Source organism: Podarcis pityusensis, assembly GCF_964106645.2.
Source record: "Podarcis pityusensis genome assembly, chromosome: 2".
Lineage (NCBI taxonomy): Eukaryota > Metazoa > Chordata > Lepidosauria > Squamata > Lacertidae > Podarcis > Podarcis pityusensis.
This window is the reverse complement of record NC_138029.1, coordinates 30,426,098-30,451,463: the sequence shown is the minus strand read 5'-3', so window position 1 is coordinate 30,451,463 and position 25,366 is coordinate 30,426,098. Positions and strand designations below refer to the sequence as shown.

General features: G+C 42.7%; 1 protein-coding gene across 1 annotated transcript; it reads left to right on the top strand.

Annotated features, from left to right (window-relative positions):
• The first annotated feature begins 218 nt into the window (after positions 1-218).
• Positions 219-24,730, top strand: CCDC40 (coiled-coil domain 40 molecular ruler complex subunit). Its single transcript, XM_080993631.1, has 21 exons — positions 219-419; positions 2,521-2,587; positions 3,240-3,296; positions 4,046-4,402; positions 5,546-5,666; positions 6,386-6,564; positions 7,342-7,425; positions 7,518-7,737; positions 9,125-9,282; positions 9,636-9,758; positions 11,115-11,236; positions 12,343-12,586; positions 12,702-12,884; positions 15,024-15,269; positions 18,085-18,298; positions 19,552-19,721; positions 20,023-20,114; positions 20,739-20,859; positions 21,658-21,846; positions 23,783-23,941; positions 24,408-24,730. The coding sequence occupies exons 1-21, from the start codon at positions 400-402 to the stop codon at positions 24,651-24,653; spliced, it is 3,372 nt and encodes a 1,123-aa protein (XP_080849757.1). The 5' UTR covers positions 219-399; the 3' UTR covers positions 24,654-24,730.
• The last annotated feature ends 636 nt before the right edge of the window (positions 24,731-25,366 follow it).

Here is a 25,366-nt window from a genome sequence, read left to right as displayed (position 1 = left end):
AGATTAAAATTAAACTGTGCTGGTATTCCTCCCCCACTAACGTTTACTGCAAAAAAATCTAGATTACACCTAATTGACACAGTTTCTGCGACCATAGAGAAGCTCAGCCAATGATGTATTTCAAGAGATAAATTATCTTTAGTTCATGCAGCGTGTCACTCTACACTTTTTCATTTGTCTTTGTCTCCTGTCGCTCGATATGCATGTCTCTTAAAGCCTAGTCCATGCACGACCGCCTGAAGCACAGAAATGGTTCGGACCATATTTCCATTTCCCCCTCTCTCTCCCCGCAAGTGGTATCATCCGAGAAGAAGGCGGGGCGGGGCAGGAGAGAGAGAGAGAAAGGGAAAGGAAGAGAGAGCGCTGGATGTGTTTAGCGTCGCCTAGCAACGGAGGAGGATGGAGCCGAGCGGCAGCCGGTGAGCGCTTAAAGGGAGCGGGTTCAAGGCACTTGGGTTAGAGAGGGAGCAGGCACAGGGGTGCATTGTGATGAGGGGAAAGGGTGCCCCAGAAAAGGCTGCTGCCCTTCAGTGTATTGCATTAGTTAAGCCCTTTTAGTATCTCTCTTCTTGGGGGGGGGGGGGACAGCCCCCCCCCACTTTTCCTTTTAAATAAAATAAAATAAAATGAATTTCTGGTTGTAGATCTACATTGCTGTGCCCTCATTAACAGCACCCCCCAACCCGCCCCCATTCAGCTACTAAAATCTAGGGCTGTGATCGTATATCAAGAAAGCTTGAATTCAAGGGAGAATGGGCATATATGTGAATGGGAATTTCTGTTGTTAGTGGGTGAAGAAAAGGAGCCCCATAAGACAGACCATTGCTTCCCCCCCTGCCGCTTCACTCCTTGTTTGCCCTACCCACCAGCTCCACCCTCCATTTCTCAATATTCCACCTCCCATTGCAAACAGTCAGTCAACAAATACCCCATTCCACTCAATTGACCAAAAGGCGCTTTGTTGGGACATCCCTGATGCTGATGCCCTTTACTTTTCTCCTCAGTCCCCCCATATTACCAGCTTCTAGGATCTCCCAGTGGAAGACAGGAGTGCCTGGTCCATGGGGTCACAAAGAGTCAGACATGACTAAACGACTAAACAACAACAACAAGGATCTCCCAAACCTCTACTCTGCCCCCCTCCCGCCAGCTGCAATCCTATGTGTGCTTACTTAGTCCCAGTGAATTTATTTCTGAGTTGACATGCATTGGGGTGAACTGCATGGCCCTCATTTCCCCATGCCTGATATCCATTTCAAACATTACTTTGTGTAACTTGTCCTCCCATCTGGTCTTTGCTCAAGGAAGACCAAGAGCCTCTCCCTATGCACAAGCCCAGATACTTTCTAGTTGTTGTCATCAGCTTTGTAGTCCCCTTACTTCATATTTCCTCACACTTTGCATCTCAGCTCTCTTCCTAGGGTTTCAAGACCATTTTCACCACTGTTTATGTAATCACTAAAAGCTCAGTTCCTCACAACTTCCAGCCTCTCAAACAACTGCATTTTGTATCTTTCTCTTCTCAAATGTTGGGCTGTTGTTATCCTTATTTATTTCCATCAATTTATTGTAATCCAGAGCTCCCAGTTTCCCTTCCCTATTTTAGCACCACCTGCTCCTGTGAACCCAGAATCTCCATTCATCCACTTCCTATTTAGACTGATTCAGCACGCATGCATTATTAAAAGAAACATAGCTCTCACCTTTCATCTTGTTGTCTGTTCTAGTCAACCAAGCTGCACATTTGCATCTGAAACTTACTGCTAAAGTCATCATTAGAACTTGCAGTAATAAGAAGCAAAGAATATTGTGGAAGCTGTATCACCTTCCACACAGAACTCTTTCTCCTCTTTAGATTGTCATTCACATTGATGATATTATTCATTTACCTCTTGACTCTTCAGGACTTTTGGACTGCAACCATTGCTATGGCTGTAATAGTGTGTGTGTGTGTGTGTGTGTGTGTGTGTTTAATTGTTTTTTAATGCCCGCCCTTTTTCTTATTTTTATCTGTAAGCTGCTTTGAGTCTTGTCAGTAAAAAAGGTAGAGTATAAACAACAAACAAACAACAACAACCCTATATAAACTTGTTTGGACTGAAGTCCCACTGAACTCAACTTCTGAGTAGGCATGCATAGGATTGCACAGTTAGACCTAGTACAGTATAAATCTGTAGCACTAAGATATCAAAGGCAGCCCTGTTCAGGGAAGCTTTTAATCTGTGATATTTTACTGTATTTTTTGTTTCTATGGAAGCCGCCCAGAGTGGCTGGGGAAACCCAGCCAGATGGGCGGGGTACAAATAATAAATTATTATTATTATTATTATTATTATTATTATTATCAAATTGGGTTTGCCAAAATGAAACAAAGGCAAATTACTACTGTTGTCATTCTGTACTGGTGCCCTGCCTTGCAAACTGGCCTGAATATAAAATTCACCAAAATCTAAACCGCTTTTTCAACATATGATTGTAATGTTATTAAAATAATTTATTTTCTCTAAATTTAAAATAAAGTGCTGAATCGCAGCATGGAGAAATTGCAGAAGATGAGAAAAAAGAGCTGCTTGCAAAAGATGAAGAGGTAATATAAATGCAAGGATTTTCATGTGCTGGAGAATTAAAGTTATATATAGAAAGTGAACCACTGCTTTAAAGACACAGTTTCACTTGAACTGCACACGTTTGAACTGAGGAACTCACTAGCACTGGTTTGAATTATTGCAATATGTATATTTGTATTAATTCACAAGGCCCTTAAGAACTTGAGTCCAGGGTGCCTTAAGGATCATTATATCCCAACCCATTAACTGAGGGTGGATTCCCTGTTTGTAGTGCCCCATGACTCAGATCCACGGCTCATGTCCACCAGGAGCCATGCATTCAGTATTATGTGTCAGACTCTGTGGAACTGTTTCCCAGCTGAGAGCAACAGGTACCCTCCCTGCTGAACTTTGGATGCTTGTCATTAGACCTTTCTATTCCAGCAGGCATTTTAAGTATGTCATTTTATGCTTATTTGTGAATTTATGTTTTTTTACCTGTGGTTTTTGTTTGTTTTAAACACCATATTAAGTGACTGAAGAGTTGTTTCATTGATTGTTCTGTAAATTGCTTTGTGACCATCAATGATGAAAAGTGGTCTATAAATATTGGAAATAAAAATAAATAAATAGAATGCTATTTTCCTCTATGTCTATGTTTCACACACTTACCCTTTTCTTTGTATTGAATAGACTGAGCAGCTGCAAGATACAAGTGGCCAAAATCAAGATGATGGGGTGACCACAGAGGTAGGTATTCATGATTCTTCAGTAGGAAAACAATCCAGTTAATTTAAATGGTTTGAGAAGAGCAAAGCTGCTTCCTTTTTCTGGTATTCAGTAGACAAATTATTTTGATTCTTTTCTAGCACTATCAGTGCTTTGCTGTTGCTCTTACAGTAGCAGCTTACATGATGAGGTTGAGCAGCAGAGCTCGCCCACTGCCAGCAGCATCCTTGCAGCTTACCTGGATGGGGCAGGGTGGCTGTGAATTTGGGGCTGCACAGGTACAATGGTGGGAGCACTGGGTTGGCCCTGCTGACATCCCCATGTAGCCTTGACTTTGCTGCCACCCTAACCTACCCCAGCCCCATCCAGGTAGGTAGCATCAGTGTTTGGAGGGCTGCTCCACCTCCCCCCACAGGTTGCTACTGCACTCTTGTCTCCAGTCCAGCAGATATTATAACATGGTTCCAGTTTTCACTTTTAAAAAAAGAATCTAAATCTAAACCTTTGCTGAAAATAAACATTACACAGTCATTGCCAAAGACCATGCTACAAATCAGTGAAGAAAAATACAGATCTAACTTGTTTTCTAACTGTCTTTAGACTTTGGATTCTCAAATTATCACACTCAAATCTAAAGGATGGTTAAGCATGTCCTTTAACATTTGGCTGAATTAAGACAAGTTTCTGTGCTTTCTAGAGGATGAAACGTGAAATATCTTCATATTATTTTCTAGTGTTCAGGTAGTGTTGATTCATTCTAATTTTTGCAGCCAGGAAAAAATAATCCCATGGAGGAAGGGGCAGAAGGTGCTTCTGGAGCAGTCATGGAGGAAGGGGCAGAAGGTGCTCCTGCAGTGGCTACAGAGGAAGGGGCAGAAGGTGCTCCTGCAGCAGCCACAGAGGAAGGGATAGGAGGTGTTCTTGCGGCGATCACAGAAGAAGGGGCAGAAGGTGCTCCTGCAGTGGCTACAGAGGAAGGGGCAGAAGGTGGTCCTGCAGCTGCTACAGAGGAAGGGGCAAAAGGTGCTCCTATGGAAATCTTGGAAGAGATACTCTCAAGAGTGATGGGTGAGCCCGGCACACCAATGCCAGGTCTTCCTGAGAGTGGCACCCCCTCCTTTTTGCTGGTGAGTGTGACACTGAATGTGGCACAAAGGAGCTTTTTATTCCCTAGGTCATGTTGGCCTCATTTGGATATAATACTGCTAAACCACACTAGAGGAAGACAGGAGAGTTCTAAAGCCCTAGGCTCAAGCAGGCTTATTCCCATAGTCTTGTGTTATATCTGATTTAGGCCATTCTGTTGTATATACAATGTCAGGTCTCTATCAAGAAGCAGTCCTGTTGAAAATGTGGTTGAGTCTAAATGAATAAAATGTGAGAAGGAGGAGCAGGTGGATAATTTTGGGGGGGGAAGGGACTGATTAAATCCATGAGTCAATTTTTACTATTATTTTGTCCAAGGCAGGGTTGATTTACCACAGCCAAATCCAGCTCAGCATTTCACAGGAAGTGACCTGTCAGCCCCCTCCAGCTTTATCTTACAATCGGAGTGCTGTAGCACTCAGCACTGAGATGGGGAAATAAAGCCCTCTGCCTACTGCTTAGAGAAGAAGATGTGTTTCCTCACTACCCATCTCAACACTAGGGGGAGATGGGTTTTTAGAGCCCCTCATCCTGACTTGGGGAAGAAAGGCTGAGTGCTCTATGTGTGTCTGTGTGTGATGGGGGGGGGCAGGGAGAGAGAGAAGGAATATGAGCTGTACTCTCCCAAGGTTGCACTAGCAAGATGTTTCCAGTCTTTACTTTGCAATCACACGAGGTAGCTTTTTAAAAAAAAAATAATGCAGACTCTCATAGGATGCCAACAAGCATCTGTGTCTATCTGCTATCCACCCCAGTTATAGTCTTTAAACTGCTTCCTAGGGTCGTTGTGAGGTAGCTTCATTCGTATTTTGCTACAGTGGACGCTTGAGTTGCGAACGTGATCCATGCGGGGGGCACGTTCGCAACCCGGGACCCACGCGTGGGTCACAATCTGGCACTTCTGCGTATGTGCAAAGTACGATTTAGTGCTTCTGCGCATACACAAGCGCTGAAACCCGAAAGTAACCCGTTCCAGCACTTCTGGGTTCAGTGCAGTGCGCAACCTGAAATCACACAACCCAAAGTGTCTGTAACCCGAGGTATGACTGTATTACCAATTCAAGTCTTTCTAAGCATCAACACCCTTTTCGGCAGCTCCCTTCTAACAATAGCCTTTATTTCAGGAAGGGTTTGACACATTCAGCCTGCCTTCCAGATTGCCCAGTGGGCAAGTACTGTCTCCTGTATCTTCAGGGACCAGTAGTCTGAGATTGGATACGCCATTGGGACGCCGTGTGTTTTCAGGTATCAGTCGCCATCCTATTGATGAGGACTTTGCTTGCCACTGAAGCATGTTTTGAATCCAATTGGTGATGGAGAAACCTTGCATTTGAAATGTTTGGTGCCAATACTAAGTCGACTTCTGTATTTTCCACTGTGGTTTTCTGCCTGGTTGTTATCATTATAGCACTGCCACAGTCATTTGAACATGCTGTGGATATCCAGAGGATCTGGATAATAGAAACAAGGATTTTAAACAGTGATTAATGGAGATGACATTAAATAGATTGGATGGAAGAGATTTTTGTAGAACCGAGATTGGATAATGGCAATAACAACACTGTTTATTTATAGTACTTGTATACCACTTCTCAGGCCACACCACTCTAAACAACTTACATAAAGTTATAGAAACAACAATCAATTTATAGGAAGTTAAATAGAATCAAAATAGGTTAGCAGAAGAGAAAGAGAACTATAAAATAGATAAAATAGCACAAAAATGGCAGTAAATGGATGGAACTGGGGGAATATCCTTAATAATGTGCTGCCCAGTAGTATCAGGTGAGAGGTGTTGGTTTAGTTTAGTGGCTTTTTGTTGCAGTTCAGTTCAGTTTATACCCTGCTTTTCTATGAAGCACTGTGCCCCAAGAAGGTCACAGTAAACCTTCCATGTGATAAAGAAGTCTTTGCTACCTTGCATTTTCTGTTGCTGATGCTACTCATCTCTTCTCCACATATAGGTGCCTCTAAGACAGTCATCTTCCCTGAGTCTACTGAGGCTGTTTTTCAGCCTTTGTCTCTGCAACCCAGTATGCTTGGGCCCATGGAAGAGGAGGAAGCGTTGCCTTTTGCTGAGGGTGATCTCGGTAGCGAAGAGGCAGAGGAAGAAGCTGAGCTTGTTGTGTTGGACCCAGAGCATGTAAGAAAAGACCAAAGCTTAAGAGAGCTGTCATGTCGGCAGCTGGATGAAAACAGAAAGTCAGATAGTAAAAGATATTGATGAAATTTGTGATATTTAAATACAAAGCGGCTGACTCTTTTGAGCAGATCTTCTCACACAAAGATAAATCAGGGTTGCAAGTTATAACAATGTCCGTCTCCCCCCCCCCCCAGTTCTAAGATTCCCCACACTTGCTCTCTCACCCTTGTTGCTCCGAGTTTTTTCATGAATATATTCAATCCACCAGCCTCCCAATTTTCACACAAGATCCCTTACTCTCAATGACTTCCTTTCTCATTTGCGTTCTATAATTACAAATCCCCACCTTGACCCCAGTTTCCCCAGCTGTGCCTCTGCTTCCTCCCCTTTTGCCTTCCATTTCCCCCTCGCCTTCCTTGTTCACCGAACCATTCAGTCAGCAAACAAAATTACCATAAAGCTTTTTGTTTTGGCATGATTCTCCTCCATTAATTCTATTGTTTTACATGAGATAAATGTCTGGGGCATTTATTGAATGCCGGTCTGTAGGTGTGTCCTAAGTGGAAAGTTGGAAAGGAGGGTGGATGCCCAGCATGGACCTTTGGTAAAGCTATATGTGATGATCTTCTCTTTAAAATTTTATCATGAAATCAGGTTGTCCCCATATTTTGTACTGAAATTTACCCAAGATAGGCAGGGCAGAAATTGTAGCAGTCGTAGAAGACAAATGTTGACCCCTTGGATGATATATTAACTTGCTCTTGCTTCTTTCTATAGCCCTTGATGAAAAGATTCCAAACTGCTCTCAAGAACTACCTGAATAAACAGATAGGAAAGCTGACTGAAGAGTTTCGGGAATTGGTACAGTATCTTTGCTTTGAATTTCTGTTTCTTCTTTTTTGTCCATTCACACTGGAGTGTGCATGGTCACTTTGTCCCTCCCCTGATTGCAGACAGCAGGCGTAAAGACTGCAAAGACTGAGAGGGAAGAACTCGGCGTGATCTTGTATGGGGTCCAGCAGCAGTTGGCCCAACTGCAGATGGTACTGGAGAAGAACCACAATCACCATTCCCAGATTGCCATGGCACGCCGGCAGTTAGAGGAAGAGTTGCAAGACCTCAGGGGCATGTATAAGAAGACATGCCAGGGCACTGAGAGCGAACGTAAAAAAGGTGACCTTCTTTGCTGCTATGTTGTCCCTCACCCTTTCCGTATTGTGAGATTAAACCTATCACATGCTTACTTTGTAAGCTTTAGCTCCAGTATTCAGGGGCTACAAATATTTCAACAACCTAACTAGTTTTGCCTCCTTCTATCAGACTCCTGAATTATATATAGTATGACTGTTGGGTCAACTGCATGTAGACATAGTTGGTGGTCAGTGAATTTTCTTCCATTGTGTTTATAGTTGCTCTATTCATCAGGCCAATGTAAAAAGTGATATTACGGAGGGTATGTGTATTCTGTACTGCAAAGTCAGAAGCTGATACAGTGGTACCTCGGGTTATGTACTTAATTCGTTCTGGAGGTCCGTTCTTAACCTGAAACTGTTCTTAACCTGAGGTACCACTTTAGCTAATGGGGCCTCCCGCTGCTGCCGCACAATTTCTGTTCTTATCCTGAAGCAAAGTTCTTAACCCGAGGTACTATTTCTGGGTTAGCAGAGTCTGTAACCTGAAGCGTCTGTAACCCGAGGTACCACTGTTCTGGACATAAAATTCAGCATTCTGAGAATCCCAACTTCCATTTTCAGTTTTCATTCTAACTTTATGACTATTATTTATTTTTTTAAAACACATACGTACAACAGAAGCCAAAGAGCCATAAGCAGCACTTTTGGTGGACAAAGCAACCTTTTAAATGGGCCTTTTTAAATAGGAGGAATGGATTGCTCCAGATTGCCTCTTCTTCCACTGACTTATGTGGAATTTGCTGTCACCTACAACTATCAGATGAGTTGCTGAATACAAAGCTGGGGCTAAGGGTTGGCTTTATGTAATGCTCCTGGTTCTTTTCTTCTGGCTAGAGAAGGAGACTAAAAGATGCAAAACAAGATTAATGCATGTGATTAATTTGCATGATTTACTGAGGCCACAGTATTCCAGTTTTGGGGTGGAAGAAAACATTCCCTTGGTAGGAAATCTGGATATTTTTAGTATCATATACACATGCCTCTAGATCAGGAATCACTAACCTTCAGGGGGCCATAGGCACATCTGGAAATCAGAGAAACTGTCATGGGCATCCACCCACACTCTGCAACCAGCCACACACACTACAACCTGTTCTTATTTCAGGCCTAATTTCAGAAGTGAAAGGGACCCCGGTAGGTGTCGGAGAAGGTTTGCCCATGGGTGCTGTATTGGCAACTCCTGCTCTAGAGATATGATCAAGTAGATCCCAGTTGGGCAGCCTGTGAGTTGCAGGCCTGACATCCTTTCACTTTAGAGAAAGCCATCTAGTTTACATGGTTTGTTGCTTTCCCCTTACTATACTCTTAACCACAGTTTTGGCCCAGGCTATGGAAATATATATGTGTATTCCTTCCGGTTTTCTTAGTTTCAGCCATGCAGACAGAAATGGAAAGTCTCTCCCTGCGCCTGTTCTACATGCAGAACATGGACCAAGACGTTCGCGATGATATTGCTGTGATGAAGAGAACAGTGAAGAAGGCTGAAATGGAGAGGATGCGAGCAGAGGTGGAAAAGAAAAAACAGGTACCTAGCGGTTGATCCTCTCTAACTCCTATCCATGAATGTAATTTGCTTTATGTATCCTGCCAAAGCTGATCTCCTGCTGGCCCCTTTGTCTCCTCCCATCTGCCACAATGACCCCTTTCCTGGAACAGCTTTCCTTCCACTTGCATCTCCACATAAACAGGGTGATAAAGAAGCCTAGGGTGGTAGAGTGGGTTGCAGACTCCAACTGGGCGGTATCATTTTTGAACGCTCCCAGAAAGTTCCCAGCAAATAGGAAATTAGCAAATTGGGCCCATTTCTTTTTCCGAGAGTGCACAGAGAGAGCAGAGACAAAGCTGCTGCCGCTAATCTGGAATTGTCTGATTTCACAGGACCTTCACGTGGACCGCCTCGTGACGAGGGTCGATGAGCTGCAGGAGCAGATTGCTCTGTATGAAGCCCAACATATGGCTCAGGCTGAAGACACCAGAATCACGCGACAAGAAGTGGGAGAGGTAATGTCTTTCTGTGGCTAAGATATTTTCATGAAAGGGGAAGTTTCCAGCCAGTCTCCAAAAAGGACATGCACACATTGCATTGGTGAACTTAACCAGCCCACCTTTCAAACAAAATGTTTTATTAGATTAAACCTATTGTTTTATTTACCTTTTTTGTTTTATGTAACTCTTTGCTCAAGACTACAGTCCTGTTGCAAGTCCCACTGAACTCATGGGAGATTACTCTTGAGGAGACACACATAGGACTGCACTGTTTAAACTCCTCAGGCAGAGCTAGTGATTCCCACATTGATCAAGTGCTACTGACTGACGGGGACAGAAGTGGGGCAAGGCAGCAGCAACGTCAAGGCAGCTTCAGGTTGGCAGCAGTGGCATCCTGCAGATAAATGCACACCTGCAGGATTGCCACCACCAACCTGAAGCACCTCCCTCACCCAAGAGGGTGCCTTTGCTTCTTTGCACACACACCCTGATGTAAATTACGTAAATTATATACCAATTATATACCAATATTTTGACTGATTTAATGCATTTATACCCTACCTTTCCATTATCATGTTTAAACATTTATGTATCTATGTGGAAGTATTTGATACATAGACAGATACATTAACTCATAATACTCTGGAGCAAACTACAGGTTACAATCCATGTAAAGGAAGACCTTTTAGCCATTTTTAAAAGAATTGATCCACAGTTTTGGGCAAGTTAAGAACTCATCTCCTCAGCAACAATCATTCAGGAAAGATCAAATTCCTTGAGTTATGAATAAATCATTTGGTGTTCCCCGTGGGTTTTCTTTATTGTACAAAATGGACCTCTTTTATGTTTAGTGTTTTGAGATGGCATTGACCACTTTATTATGGCTTATTAAAATTGTGTGTGTTATCTTCTTCTGTCTATATTATGAAGATAACTCAGGGTATATAAACTGCATGATTAAAAGAACAGTTTTGGGAGGATATAATTTTGAGTGGAAGAATTACAGGGCAGGAGATTGGAGGCACTTAGCCTTTCCCCTACAGGTTGTGTGTAATGTGTCATTTGCCTCTCAGTCTCCTCCAGATAGCACTAGTCAGCACTGCAATTTAGGGTTCCATAGACCTTTTTAAGTCCTCCAAACTTTTCATACAAGTTTCCAATTTCCAACTCGTTTTTTGTACGCTCAGTTTTCAGTTCAGCTTCTTCTGACATGAAGAAAAAAAGAACCAAGGAGATGAGAGTTAAGGGTCAGAATTTATAACATTGGTATTGGGCTGTGTACAAAAGGAGGAGGTGGTGATTAGCAGAAATAGGATTTGATTCCCATTTGTCTGCACAGTGTTGTAGTATTTCACCACAGTGTCTTTGCAGGCAAGTATAGAAATACAAGCTATTCACCTGGAGAAAAAGCAACTTCTGCATCAATGGACTGTCAGTTTGACTGCAATGAAGCGCCGTGATGAGGCCTACGCTGCTATGCAGGAAGCTCTAAGGTAACCGCAGTGAAGAAGCAGAGATTCTTTGGGTGGATAGTATTTCTAAAACAACAACACTTGGCTATTGTTGCCTTTGGGTTAGATGGAGATCACCATAATTCCCAATGGCACTCAGAACTTACCTAGAATGGCAACTATTCCAAAAGGAAATGTTCATTCTTGCTTTATCTCTTTGCTCAAATGTGTGCCTGGTCTGTAAACAGATACCCACATTTTGTCTCTCCATCTGATCTTCTTGGAGATCTGCTGACAAGAGAGTTGTTGGCAGCTGTCTGCTTTCCTCTTAATCTCTGCCTAAAGAGGGAAAGAGAATTTGTTTATCCTCCTGTTCCTACCTTAACATTTTATGTTTGGATCCAGCTCTATCTTGAAACTTCATGCATCTAGGCTGGGCAGTTAGTTACTTGGTTCCTTTCTTTATCTAGGATCTGGACCTTGCCAAAGCTGAAAAATTATCCAGCTTCTCTAACATGCTAAGAGAAGCACAGTGTGAGACATTGGTTTCTCACAGATACATTAAGTGGGAGCCAATGGCATGCTTCATACGTTTACTGCAATTTGCAACTTTTGTATCTAAATGGCTTCGGAGTTTGTAGTTTTTGAGGATTTGTGACATTTTTGCAGCTGATTTCCACATGGTGATTATTATTAGTGATAATAGCACTGACTTTTTGGGGTGGGCGGGAGGAGGAATCACATTTCCTAGCAATAATGCACTGCAGTTTGCTACTGATGGGTTAGGAAAACCATCTGAATGAGGGGCAGCCAACAGGGTACCCTCCAGATGTTAGAATCATAGGATGGTTGGAAGGGACCAGGAGGATCATTGGAGGAATCTTTTTGCCCAACGTAGGGCTCAAACCCACACCACCATGCTCTTGTCGGATTACTTTTGTCTGTATTTCCAACAACAAAGAAAGTAACACCTGCCTTTTTTATCTTGAAATCATCTGGAAAGGTCCATCCTTGAAAGTAAGGAAGACAGGTGACCACTAAGATTGAATGAGCCATTGCAATCCTTTCTTATTTCTCTCACAGTTCATTTGGCAGCAGGCACTGATGTCACTATTTACCCTTGGATATTTCTTTTTCTGCTCCTGCAGAGATTCCAGGCACAAGCTGAAGTCTCTAGAGATTGAGATTGAAGTTTACAAGAAGTCCATCATCAAGGAGGAGGAAAGGAATGAGCTGTTGGCTGCTATCTTGAACCGGTCAGAGAACGATGCCAACACAAGCAGGAAGCTGATAGCCCAGAGCGTGGCCAAACAGGATGCCATGAAAGTGGAATTTGGGACCTACACCCGTACCCTTCAAGAAACAGAGCAAGCCCTCAATCGGGCCAATGTGGTGAGATCATGGGGCCAGGCATTGCTACCTGATTTACTCTAGTAAGTCACAAAAACCTATGCTCTGTTCACAATCGTGTGTGTGTGTTTAACATTCCCATATCTTTCTTTTCCAGGATCGAGCTGCTCGCACAAATGAATTGGTTCTCATTCGCCGAGAGCTAGAGAAAGGTTCACAAAACAAGCAAGAACTGGAGAACGAGATTGTGGGCAAGCTGCAAGATCAGCTGATGTCCAACAAAGCAGCGAAATACTTTTTGCAGCTGGGCATCAAGCTGCAGAACAGATTGATGGCTTTGGTATGTACAGCACTGAAGGCTGCATGGAGAGCACAGGATTTCCTCCCCCTTTTTTATATTCGCAATGTTTTCAAACGATGCCTGCTGTGCGTTTGAACCATCAGACCACAAGGACCCAGCGTTACAAGGAAATGGTGCCAAACTTCAAGCACACCTCTTTCCTTTCTTAATGAAGGATGGAGATGTGCAGATTTTCCGTGATTACACTTTTTAAAATATTACGCATAAAGCGCACTTATAGGCGTAATAAGTGTTTATTATGCAGTGAAAACTATCCCATCTGCAATTCACCTCCAACTGATGGCATGTTTATCTGACGTTCAAGGCAATCTAACTAATGAGGCTGTAGATAAAGGATGATTCATGCAAAGAAAACACAACTGGAATAACATTGCTGCCTTCTTGTGTGACAGTTCTTGCACAACCTAGTTATGGAGGCAGATATAAACTGTGTAAGAATTTATTCCTCTTAAGAACTGGTCTGGGCCCAGTAACCAAGAATCATTGGCAAATGATGCAAAGCTGGACTTGGAGATTCATGAACAGCCTGTATTGGGAATGCGTCAGGAACTTTAGCCCAGTATGATACTGTTTCTTTAGCATAAACATTCCCTAGTTTAGCTCTCACATTTCTTACAGTTAAAACCCACCAGAAGCTATAATACAAGTAAATGGGTGTGTGGTGGAGAGAGGAGAAGGCATGATGTTTGAATCTAATCTTTTTGGTTCTTGCATTATGAGTTGTGTTGCCATAGCCTGTTTTTCTAGCTTATTCCATCTGTGCATTTTTAACTAAAGCTAATTGCTAAATCTTCCATTTTAAAAAAGCCACACCCAGTGTTCTGATCATGTCAGAGAGATACACACCTCTGTAGTTTCTATGCAATGAAAGAAACTTTGCAAATGCTGCAGTTTCTGTTAGGACCTGATGAAGCTTTAAGAAACTGTGTGCATGTTAGTTGCTGGAGTTGTTTATGAGGAGAGCATTTGAGATGCTAGTCCATAGTTCCCACAACCTACCTTCCAACTGCTAGTGGCTGCTAGCTCTACAATGTCCGTCTTTGACGGCCCTGGGTAGAGAAGACCACAGGTTGGGTCCAGCTGCAGTTAGGGCCTTGAGGAATACTGAAAACCTGGTGCGGTAGTAAATAGTAGTAAGTAATACACATTTCAATGAAAAAATACCTGTATGGATTGATCCATCTTTTGTCATTTACTCTTGGCAATAGTGGTTCATTTGTGAAATAAATTATTAGGCTTTGGAAAATTCACAAGCTTTCCTTGAGTTTCTATTAAATGGCAATAGAAGTTTCAAGTCTTTTCCTAAGATATAAAATGTTATCCTCTAACTTCTACCATCAAAGCATCTCAGTTGTACTTAATTCACATTTGCCTGAACTTTTAATACTGATTAGGTATGGCTAGGAATTGTAACTGTTTTGGCCAACTGTCTTTCCTTCTATTTTATGTACACTTGATTAATAATTTTGCTTGTTAGCTGTTGCTGGAGATTTTTTATTAGTGTAGCCTCCTTCATATTTGAAAGTCACTGGTGTGCTTCTGTAGAAAAAAAACAACAGCGTATGTTTTATAAGGAAGTAAAATATTGGCTATTGCAGTGCATCAAGAAAAAAGGTCTAGCACACACTCCCCAAACAATTGAGAAGACATCAGTGAGAGTAGTAGACAGGGCTATACCCAGCACTATGCATGAGCAGAATGGGATCCTACTTGTACAGTGGGACTTTATCTCCCTCTCCTCCCTGCTGAAGTCCCTTGCATCCTCAACATTTGCTCCAGAATACTGGAGGACCTTCTGAAATGGATTTTGGAGGGATGTGGAGATTTGCAGCAGGAAGGAGAGGAAGGTAAAATCCCATTGTGCTAGTGGAAATCCACCTGTGCCCTGTTGGGAGTCTGCTCAGTGAAGGGTGCTGTTTGTGCAAGCACCTGAGCTCGTTTGACAACTGATTGTAATGAGACTCACAGGCAGATTCATGCTAAGCAGCAGACCAGCACTGAAATCTATCATCCTTTAGCCAACTTACTCTAGAACTAGACTTCCTATGTCAGTATCAGAGGCTTGCTGATAATATTGAATCAATTTCCCCTTCCTTTTCTGCCCTTGCTTACCTATAGGATATGGTGATTGCTAATGCAGAAAATGACATGGCCCAAACTGCACTGGATCTAACAAACACCCAATGCAAGCTGAATATGCTTGAAAAGAAACTCTCTGAAGTGGACAAGGAAATGGACTATTTGAACGAACAAATCAACCATAGTGAGATTGAAATTGCGAAGCGAATCCTCCTGATTGGGCGCAAGCAGGGGCTCATCAACCTGTACAACAAGAAATTGGAAATGATCTTATCTCAGCTGGGGGTATGTGCCTTGTGACTTTCACAGTTTGAAATCTGAGCCTCCTCACTGGAATATGACATCTCATTTCTGGCATTAGGTTTCAAAAATATTGGCTGCCATTCACTCCAAGATTTATTAGGCTATTATGTCTTCAGCCACTCTTTGTGCTGCACCACAGGCCACTCTTTAAAGTAGCAGGGATTGTAAAAGCAGTTTGGGGATTAGTGAGGACTTCCAAAGGGGAAATGGTATGAGAATAAAACTCCGGCGCATAAGGGGACCTGTTATATCCTTAAACTAAGCCAACATTTCTAATAAGAAAAACCTAGAGGAGCTACTTCATCGTTAATAGTGTAATAGCATAAAACATATGGTATGTGATCTTTTATCAATCTTGTCTGCTGATCAGAACGTGCAAAAGTTTCCAGTGCCCCCTCTCACAGTGATAATGAGAGGCTGAATCTAAACCATACATTGCTCTGAAGTGAGAAAGGTATTAGCTCTGCACATCCAGTAATTCTAGATCCACTGCATGCAGCTGGTGAACTAGCTTGCTGTACTCATGCCACAGGAAAACCAGTTTTTCTCCACGGTGCCATGCAATTCTTTAGCTCAGTACAAAGAGCCTCTTTATAAGCACCCAAGGACTTGTGATGCTTGAGGGGATATGGTGCCTTTTATGCATTTTCTGTACGTCTCTGTACCGCAACATGGACTGCAGTTGAGAAGTTTCACAATCTTTTCCCCAATCTGTGGCATGGTGGACTGCTGCTCTAGATATGCAAATCCAAAGGTCTGCTCAAAGATCAGAGCTAGTTATGCAAAATCTCTGGATTCTGATCTTTGCCATTTCAAAATACGATACGATACGATACGATAATCTTTATTGTCATTGTCCCATACAGAACAACGAAATTGAAAAATCTACATAAAACATTCCAAACCCAACAAGCCTGCTATCCCAGCTATCCCAACCTGGTTAGCCCCCTAAAAACTCTGATACCCCATTTTTAAATACAATATACTCCCATAATGTTATTATTAATATTACAATAATAATTTATAATATCCAAACTTTCTTCCAAGGACCTCAAGACAGTACACATGGAGTTTGCCCCGACCCCAATAATTTTATCCTCACAACAGCCCTGTGAAGTAGGCTAGGCTGAGATGTAATGAATGGTCTATGGTCACCCAGTGTGTTTCGTGGCTGAGTGGGAATTTGAATCCAGGTCTTTCCTGTCCTAGTCTACCACTTTAATCATACGTGTCATTGTGCTATTACTTTGTGTTTTGTATATAGGGTCTCAAGGCACAGAACGTGGGTAATGAAAAATTTAGAATGAGAAATTGCTTAAGTGGGTAAACCACCTGGTCATCTAAGGTCCCACCATCCTTGTTGTTATGCATGCATTGTTATTTTTCATGGCCTAGAATTGAGCAATGTGGGTTAGTGAATTGCCCCTCTATTAAACACTAACATTAATAATAAGGTAGTGATGACATGTAGATAATCCTGCACAAGTTCCTTGCATTGTTGAGGCCCCTTTTTCATGTGACATTAACCACAAGACATTTAGCAGGCTGATCAGAAAACTATGTAAGTGGAATTATGGAGCACTGCATAAAAATGTTTTCCTTTCCCCCCTGTTTTTCCTAGTTCTTCTCAAATTGCTGAGAATGTTTGTTTTCATTGATCAGACAGCATTAATTTATTCCTCTGGATGGGATTAAGGAGGCATCCACCAATTGTTGTGTGAAGCTACCTCTCTGTCCGCCTGAGAGAGGCAAGGAACCTCTTAGCCAGCTCTTACAGTTATCTATCTCCCACCTGCTGGTCACTCCTCAGTTTAGTTCCTCCCTTACCCCAACCAAGATCTTCCTTAGTATTTGTTTGTTCTGTTTTGCTGTTCCTTGTGCCCCTATAGCACCTATGTCTGCATTAAGCATTTCAGTTCAGAGTAAAACATGAGAAACTTCTGCACATGTGGGACTCTGCATGTTGCTCACTCTCTGCTGAAAAGTTTGAAAGCAGAGACAGCATCAAACAGTGTATGTATCCAGGGATGCGGGTGGCGCTCTGGTCTAAACCACTGAGCCTCTTGGGCTTGCTGACCAAAAGTTGGCGGTTCAAATCCCTGCAACGGGGTGAGCTCCCCATTGCTCCGTCCCAACTTCGGCCAACCTAGCAGTTCAAAAGCATACCAGTGCAAGTAGATAAATAGGTACCACTGCAGAGGAAAGGTAAATGGCGTTTCCGTGTGCTCTGGCTTCCATCACCGTGCCCTGTTGCGCCAGAAGCAGTTTAGTCATGCTGGCCACAGGACCCAAAAAGCTTTCTGCGGACAAACGCCGGCTTGCTCGGCCTGAAAAGCGAGGTGAGCACCACACCCCATATTCGCCTTTGACTGGACTTAACGGTCCAGGGGTCCTTTACCTTTTATCTTACCAATATTCCTATTTTTATTTCAGTACTGTGCTCCTCATATCTATTTTGCTCCCAAGTAATTGATGTTTGGCATACTAAAACAATTGAACGTTGCAACTGGAGTAAATAAAATAAATTTGACTTGGGGCGAATGAGAATAATTCATTTGGCTACCAGAATTTGACATTTTCAGCACAGATTCAGCACTCCCAGATGCCGTTCGCAACTCATTATTTGAGCTGATACGGTCTCATAAAAAGATTCTGTGCACTTAGAAGCATTAGCCGCCAAGTCATATGTTTCCAACATTGCTGTGATACGTATAAGCAGCTGAAGTGGCATGTTAGCCCTGCAAAAGCAATGTGACGCAACCCCCCCCCCCAAACATTCATGTGATCCTGATTCCAGGGACAAGAGTTGGGGCCGCTGGAAATTGAAATCAAGAAGCTCGCCAAACAGATTGAGGACAATGATATGGAGGTGGTGAAGCTACAGAAGCACTGGCTGAACAGCCAGAGGGAATTAGTGAAGCTTACCGAGGTGCGGGAACAGCAGCTGGCATCCTTGGATATGTTAAAGAAAGAAATCACAATTAAGGAGCAAAAGAAAGTTCGCATAGAGAGTAAGTACAGGTCCTCCTCTTAAGGAGTTGTTAATAAGATCTTTCCCCACAGCTTTGACTGGATGGTTTTGAAGTCTGTTTAAAGTGGGATAATCCTGTTTGTGATTGCTAGTCAGTGATTGCCAAAGGCAGGACTAATGGGGGGAAAGGTAGAGAGACACGTCACTCTCTTTCAGTGGCGTCAGTGAAGACCTCTTCAAGCACCTGCAAATGTGAGATAGTCATTTAGGTGACTGGCTAGCTACCCTAGGGTCTCATAGCATTTGGTAATTGCATACTTTTCCAGGAAGGTCACGTGTTGCTCGAATTATCGTATTTTTCGCTCTATAAGACGGACTTTTCCCCTCCTAAAAAGTAAGGGGAAATGTGTGTGCGTCTTATGGAGCGAATGCAGGCTGTGCAGCTATCCCAGAAGCCAGAACAGCAAGAGGGATCGCTGCTTTCGCTGCACAGCAATCCCTCTTGCTGTTCTGACTTCGCTTCGCTGGAGAGGTACTGCACAGAGAGGGAGAGCTGCACAGCACCCCTTCAGTGAAGTGGGAGGAGAAGCGGAGCTCCTTCCATTTCTCCTCCTGTTTTGCTGAAAATGCTCTGCGCAGAGAGAGAGAGAGAAATTTTTTTTTCTTGTTCTCCCCCTCTAAAACTAGGTGTGTCTTACAGAGCGAAAGAAAGGTACTTTTTTTACTTAGATCGCTTTGAGTGATTTGTTGTCAAACTCTCACATAACTGCTGCTGCCAAATCTCCAAAAAAAAAAAAAAGTACTTCACAGCAATCTGTAATCAATCCCATGAAGTCAGAAGATTCTTCTGAATGCAGAATTGTGTTTTTGAGCCCATCAGGTTTGAATTTCCTTTCTGAGAGAATTTGGGATTCTCAGATGGCAGAAATTCACAGGGGACTTTTAAAGGACATTTTGCCCTTAAAACTCCATTACCAACCTTCCAGCTACCAAGAAAGGGACTTTTAAAGTTATAGACTCTCATGTTCCTGCTGGCCATAGTAAACAAGCAGTTCACTGGCCATAGTGAACAAGACATATAAAGGGATATAAAGGTGCCGATAAAATCACTGGTATCACAGTGCATCACAGATTTAGCAACATCAACAGGTTTCTATATTTGGGCAGCAATATTTATGGCATATTTCATAAAGTTTATGCACACACATGTTCTCCATGGCATTTTCACCAGTGGACTATAATTACACACCCCATATTTCAGAACATTGTTATCTCTCCACTGTTCCCCTGCAGATGAAATCCAGCAGGAGAAAAATGAGATGAAGGATACTGAGCGTCACATGAAGAACATGACTAACGACTTGGTGAAACTGCATCTATTGATCAATAAGAACAGCGAGAATTCTGAAGGGTTGCAACAAGGCAATACTATCATGGAGAATGAGTTTGTGCGCGCTCTCAAGGTATTGCCTGTCTTCTTGATGCGTTTCCTCATACATTGTCTGAGATGCTCTTGCTCTGTTTTGCTGAACCTATAGAAAGGGGCAACTCTTGAGAAGTAGCCTGAATGCCTTTTGTGGGAGTGGTGGAGCAATAGAAATTGTACAGTGTACCTAAGAATTAAATTGGGGAAAGGGGGGCTCAAATGCACATTTAGTCAGGGACTTATTTGCCTGGCACACAAAAAAATAAAGCTATCCTTTTTATTGGCCCAGTTTATTCCCAAGTGGATAAAAGGCATAAACAATGTCTCTCTGGCTCTAGGTAGCAGAGAGAGAATCAATTGAGATGCAAGAGAAGCTGGACCGACTTCAAGAAGAGAAAGAGAGGCTCCTCAACAGCCTACTCGAGGCAGAGTGAGTCCTTTTGTGTAATATGGAACTTGAACGCTTATGCAGTACAGCTGGTAAAATATACATGCTTCCTTATGGTTGCATTTCCTCTCTTTTGGAAGGACCAGTCACAGAATAGCCACAAGTACCGTAAATCAGATTTCCTTTTCTCACAGCCTCAGAGCTGAACAGACAGCAGCTTTCATGCCTGGAATAATTGGTTTGTTCACCACAATTGCTACTGTGCTGTCCAGGGTCTTCTAGATGATTTCTTTTTTAAAGCAACAATTCTACTCTTCTCAGTATTTTTGTGAGATCCACATATCCACCTGTAGCACTTATGTTGTGAGTTCACGTTACACAGACAATAGTAATTTAGTTGCCTGGAAAATGCAATCTCTCCTACCAACATCTCTCTGCACCCAACTTACCCCAAAAGCATGCCTGTTGTGATAGTGAGTTTTGTACGGTGTGCAGTTTGCTTGAGGCTCCAGGCTCCTCTTGGCTAGTGAGATCAGTAGTATAACTCTGTGACCTTTTTGTAACTAATATATATTACCTTGGAAACAGATACAGATCAGAGCCAAAATAACTGCTTTAGTGCTCTGTATAAAACCTTTCCATCCCCCTCACCTTTTCTCCTTTTAGATGTCAGATGATGCAATGGGAGAAGAAAATACAGCTGGCCAAAGAGATGCGTGCAGCAGTGGATTCAGAGACCGGGCAGGGTGAGATCCAAGCCATGAAGTCAGAGATCCACAGGATGCAGGTGACATAGAAAGGGTTGGGTAGACAAATCTGCTCATCACCTAGCCTGGCAAAAGCATCAGAAACCTCAGCAAACTGGTGGAAGCCTAGTCTAAGGCACTAAGGCAGAGAGTATTTCAGCCTAAACAACATTACCTCCTGCCTACACAGTAGACTTCTGGTGATCCTTTCCTGTTCTGCTGACGTATCTATTATGATGGAAGACAATGTAGGAAGGAAAGTTGCACATATAATATATATGTGGGGGCCTGGTGACTTTTTGTGCCAGACAGATCCAAAACTTGTAACGAGGATAACCAGTTTCTGGCAGGAGAAACACAGATCCTGCAGTTGGGATAATTGATAAGCAGATCAATGGGGTTTTCTTTCAGGTGTGTTTAATGAATTTCATTCTAGCTGCCAACCTTGCCTTCTTCTAAGGACTGGCAGGAAACAGATAGCCCTTGGATAACAGAGGCACTGCGGTCCACTGCATTTCATATTGGAGTGTTGTTCCCTAGCTCCTATCTCATGGCATTCTGCTGAGATTCTTTGAAAACTGTAACCATTCTAAAGCCTTTTGCTGAATGCACAAATCAACACTGTGCTCCAGTTCCTCGGACTTTGGGGGAAATTCTGTGCTTTAAGTGTATGGTGTGTATGCAACCTACATTGTACAAACCTTAGGACTGTTGATGCTCATGTGTTTGCTGTGCCCTGTCTGATAGCTAAAATGCAAGGCATAGAAGAGTGGCATCTGCCTCATGTGTGACTTTGAGGTGTATCCAGTAGGTTTGCCTCTCTCTCTCCTGCATTGTAGGTAAGGTACCAGCAGCTGATGAAGCAACAGGAGAAGCTCATGCGAGATATGGAGGCAGCAGTTGCCCGCCGAGAGTCCATTGTGATTCGTGGAGAGGCGCAGAAGAAAATGAGTAGCAAAGTGTTCACCAAGGGCGATTTCCATTACAAGAAGCTGGAGCTAAAGAAAAAGATCAAAGAGACCCAGAAGGTCAGGAAATAAAGACAGATGGCAATAGCTCAGTAAGGCCATGTAGAAGGGATATTCTAATCACTTTTTTTTTTTTTGGCTTTATAGGCTACTAGGAAACTGCTCAAAAGTATATTAAAAAATCGGACTCTTATCTGACCAGCTCATTTTTGTACAGTGTGTCTCCAAAATAGCAAAAAGAGCTGGTGCAGTTTCCACCTTATCCTGGGTCCTTTTCCCAGTTATTTAGTGTTCTACTTCCAGACTTCCTAGCATAGAAGTTAGTGTCTTATTAAAGAGGTCCCAGCCTTCTAATGTCCCTTGGACATTAGACAAACATCTCAAAACATCCCTCTGCATGGCTGCTACCATGGCCTGCCATTGCTCTAGTGGGCCCCTGAACATAATATGAGATAATGTTGGGCTCCTGTTCATGAGGAATTAGGCTTAGGTAGGAACAGCAACTCTACAAAGAAGCAGCCAGGATCTTCCCAAATCCAAAAGACTTGAGATGTAGCATCTTCTGCCCACTTTCAAAGGATAGCAGCACTAGCTAGCTTACCTGATCACATTCTCCCATCTCTGCCCACGTTAAAAGCTGCAGCTCTTCATTAAAAACAGTAGGAAGATGGTATTATATAGCTTAATAATAGTCTCAGCTGTAGACTCTAACATATACTGTACATATACTGAATCTCACAGATTGCTTTATTGAAACAACCAAATCCCTAAGTTATTCTGTATTATTAGTTGCCCTGGCAGCAAACTAAATACTGTCTTATATCAGCACTTCAAATGTTGTATAAACTTTGCCTTGTTCCTGCCTTTCACAAATAATTAACCTTCTGAAATGAAATGCTAGACAGAACAGGAAACGCCAATTCTTACTAAGTTGATATAAAGAGAGCAGAATAGAAAATAGCAAGACCCTCAAGTTTGCCTGCCCTACAAGTGCAGAATCTCGGAACAAAATCTAATTTAACAACCTTCCTGGTCCACAGAAGGCAGTTTGAAATATACATTTATTCCACACTAGGATCTCCTAGCAAGGGTTGCTTTCCTGTAATCAGCTGGAAGTTGAACTGAAACACCACACAGTATAATACTGTATTATCCACCAATGCCCATGACAAATATCTTTCTTTAGTGTATACTCAGATGTAAGTCCTATTCAGCAAAAACAAACAAACAAACCCCTCCTGCAGCTTTAATTAGAAACTCCCCCTTGTGCTTCTGCCTTCTTATTGCTTCCTGTTCAGTATGGCAGCAGCATTACCGATGAGTAGCTTCTAAACCCTTAATCAGCTCTTAATCAGTTCCAGGATGCATCATCTTTATTCTCCATAAAAACTGAGTGAACAGAGGATGGCAAAACAACTAGTATGAAAGCGACCAGAGACTGCAAAATGCCTTCCTGAAGTTGCCAGCTCCAAGCCCAAAAAGGACCTATCTAGAAAGAAAATATTAGAGCCTTTTATTCTGCAGTTCAAAGAACCTTTTCAAAATATGGTTTAAAATGCAATGAACTAGAACAGCAACACAATTGGACAGATCCCATGAGGAGACTGTCAATAGAAGGTCCCCCAGATTCCTGCTGGCCAGATGGCAGTTAGGAACACCTGCGTCTTCATTGCTTTTGTATGCTAAGGGAAGGAAGATCTTGAAATATGAGACATTTCCTCCATTCCATGTTTATGTGCGCCATTACCTATTAAGCATGGCATGAGATTTTACCCTGCTGCAAGATGTATGGATTCTCATCAGCTATCCTGTCTGCACCCATGTATCAAAGCTTCTTGTGACAGTGTACATGCATTTTCCTACGTTAGAATAGCCACCGTTTAATAAAAATGTAATGCATGATGCTACCCCAAGATAGTCTCTTACAAGACTATCTGGCATGTGGGTTGGCACTGAAAGGCATAGAGTGTTTCCCCCTCTGCTTCTCTCCCTTTAGAATGCTGAGGAGTGCAACAAAACCATCTTTGAACTTGAGAATTCCCAGGTGAGCCTCGCTACTTCACTTCAGGAGAAGCAGAACAACATCTCCCTCTTGAACACGGAATTTAATAAGCTTGAGACAGAGGTGGATCATCTGCAGGAGAAGAAACGGCAGGTGAGCAGAACAGGGCTTCTCTGTAGCACATTTTCCAGCTTCTTCTGGAAAGTTTGCTGACCCCTGACTTATAGTGTACAAAGTGCATTTTCCTTTACTCTTACAACAACCTATGGGTTAGCTTAGGCTAACACACACTCCAAGTCCATCTTTGAGCTACATGACTGGCCAGGGATTTGAAGCAGGGCTTATTGCATTTAAACCCAACATTCTGTCCACCAAAATACATTAGCCCTGTGCAGGAATGATAATGCAAGCATTCACTTTTGGAACTCCCTTGCAGTGCCCACCATGTTGTTTCACTGCCCCCGCACTTGGGGACCTTGTCTATTAAAGACTAGGTCTCTGATCGTCAGAAGGAACAGATCTTTGGGAAGCAGTTCTTCCCAACCTCAAGCACCCGTTCACTGTTGCCTTGCCTGTAGACTTTTGTTTCTTATAACGTATTTGATGTTGCTTTTCTAAGAACCTTGCAGATATTGTGGCCAACCAGGGGCGCCTGAAGCACCTGCGGTCAGTGAAGGAAGGACGCTACCACCCAGTTTGCCGCGCTGAGTTAATGGTCCGCATTGAAAGGCAGAAGCTGGAAGAGCGACTTCACAGCGTTCACGTCATCCTCCATCAAATCGGGCAGGAGCATCCTCAGCACAAGCCGGCATTGAAGTTGCTCATCCAAAGCCTAAACCATAGGCTGGGTACCCCAACAGTATAGTAGCAGGGGGCGGGGAAACGAAGACTGAAACTTTTACATATTGGATATTTCACAAATAAAAATGTTTTTGAGAATGATTTGGAACAATTGTTGCTCATCATTTAGTGGATAGTTAAACATGAAAGAGCAAAGATGGTCAATGTGGCAATAAATAAATAGAAGCATGTCAGTCTTGAATTCTTTAATTTTTGCTCTTACTTTTCTTTCCGTTCTGGAACAGCAGGCTGTTAAGGATCAGTTTACTGTCCGTAGACTTAGGTTACTGAGGACAGAAAATCTGTCATTAATCTATGGCATAGGCAGCTAGTGTGGTGCCCTCTTAGTGCTGATGGATTCCAACTCCTACGAGCCCCAGCCAGCATGGGCAATAGGGATGAGGATGAGGTGAGTTGGAATCCAGCAGCAGCTGAAGGCCCACAGGTTCCTGATCTATGTTCTAAACCCTTAATATACTAAAGGAGAGTTGCAGAATTTGGGTCCCATAATTTTTCTGCTGATCAGGATACTTAAAATGGACTACCATCAGGCTGCAAAGATAGCAAGTCACACTATAAAAAGTTTTTTTCCTCATTTTTAATGCACAGGTATTTATATTTGTTTTGCTTCCCTTGGTTGAGTTTATTTTCCCCCTATATTGTATCCTAAGAGGGTATTTAGGTTTGGAGAAGCTAAACAGACTGTGCTGCTTCTTTTATAAAAACAATTTAAAGGAA

What these genes read in the sequence shown, in the direction of transcription:
- CCDC40 (XM_080993631.1), top strand. Translation starts at nt 400, where the DNA reads ATGGAGCCGAGCGGCAGCCG. An exon ending in AGGTGGAAAAGAAAAAACAG is followed by an intron (nt 9,283 to 9,635) that starts GTACCTAGCGGT and finishes CTGATTTCACAG; the next exon opens with GACCTTCACGTGGACCGCCT. An exon ending in AGAACAGATTGATGGCTTTG is followed by an intron (nt 12,885 to 15,023) that starts GTATGTACAGCA and finishes GCTTACCTATAG; the next exon opens with GATATGGTGATTGCTAATGC.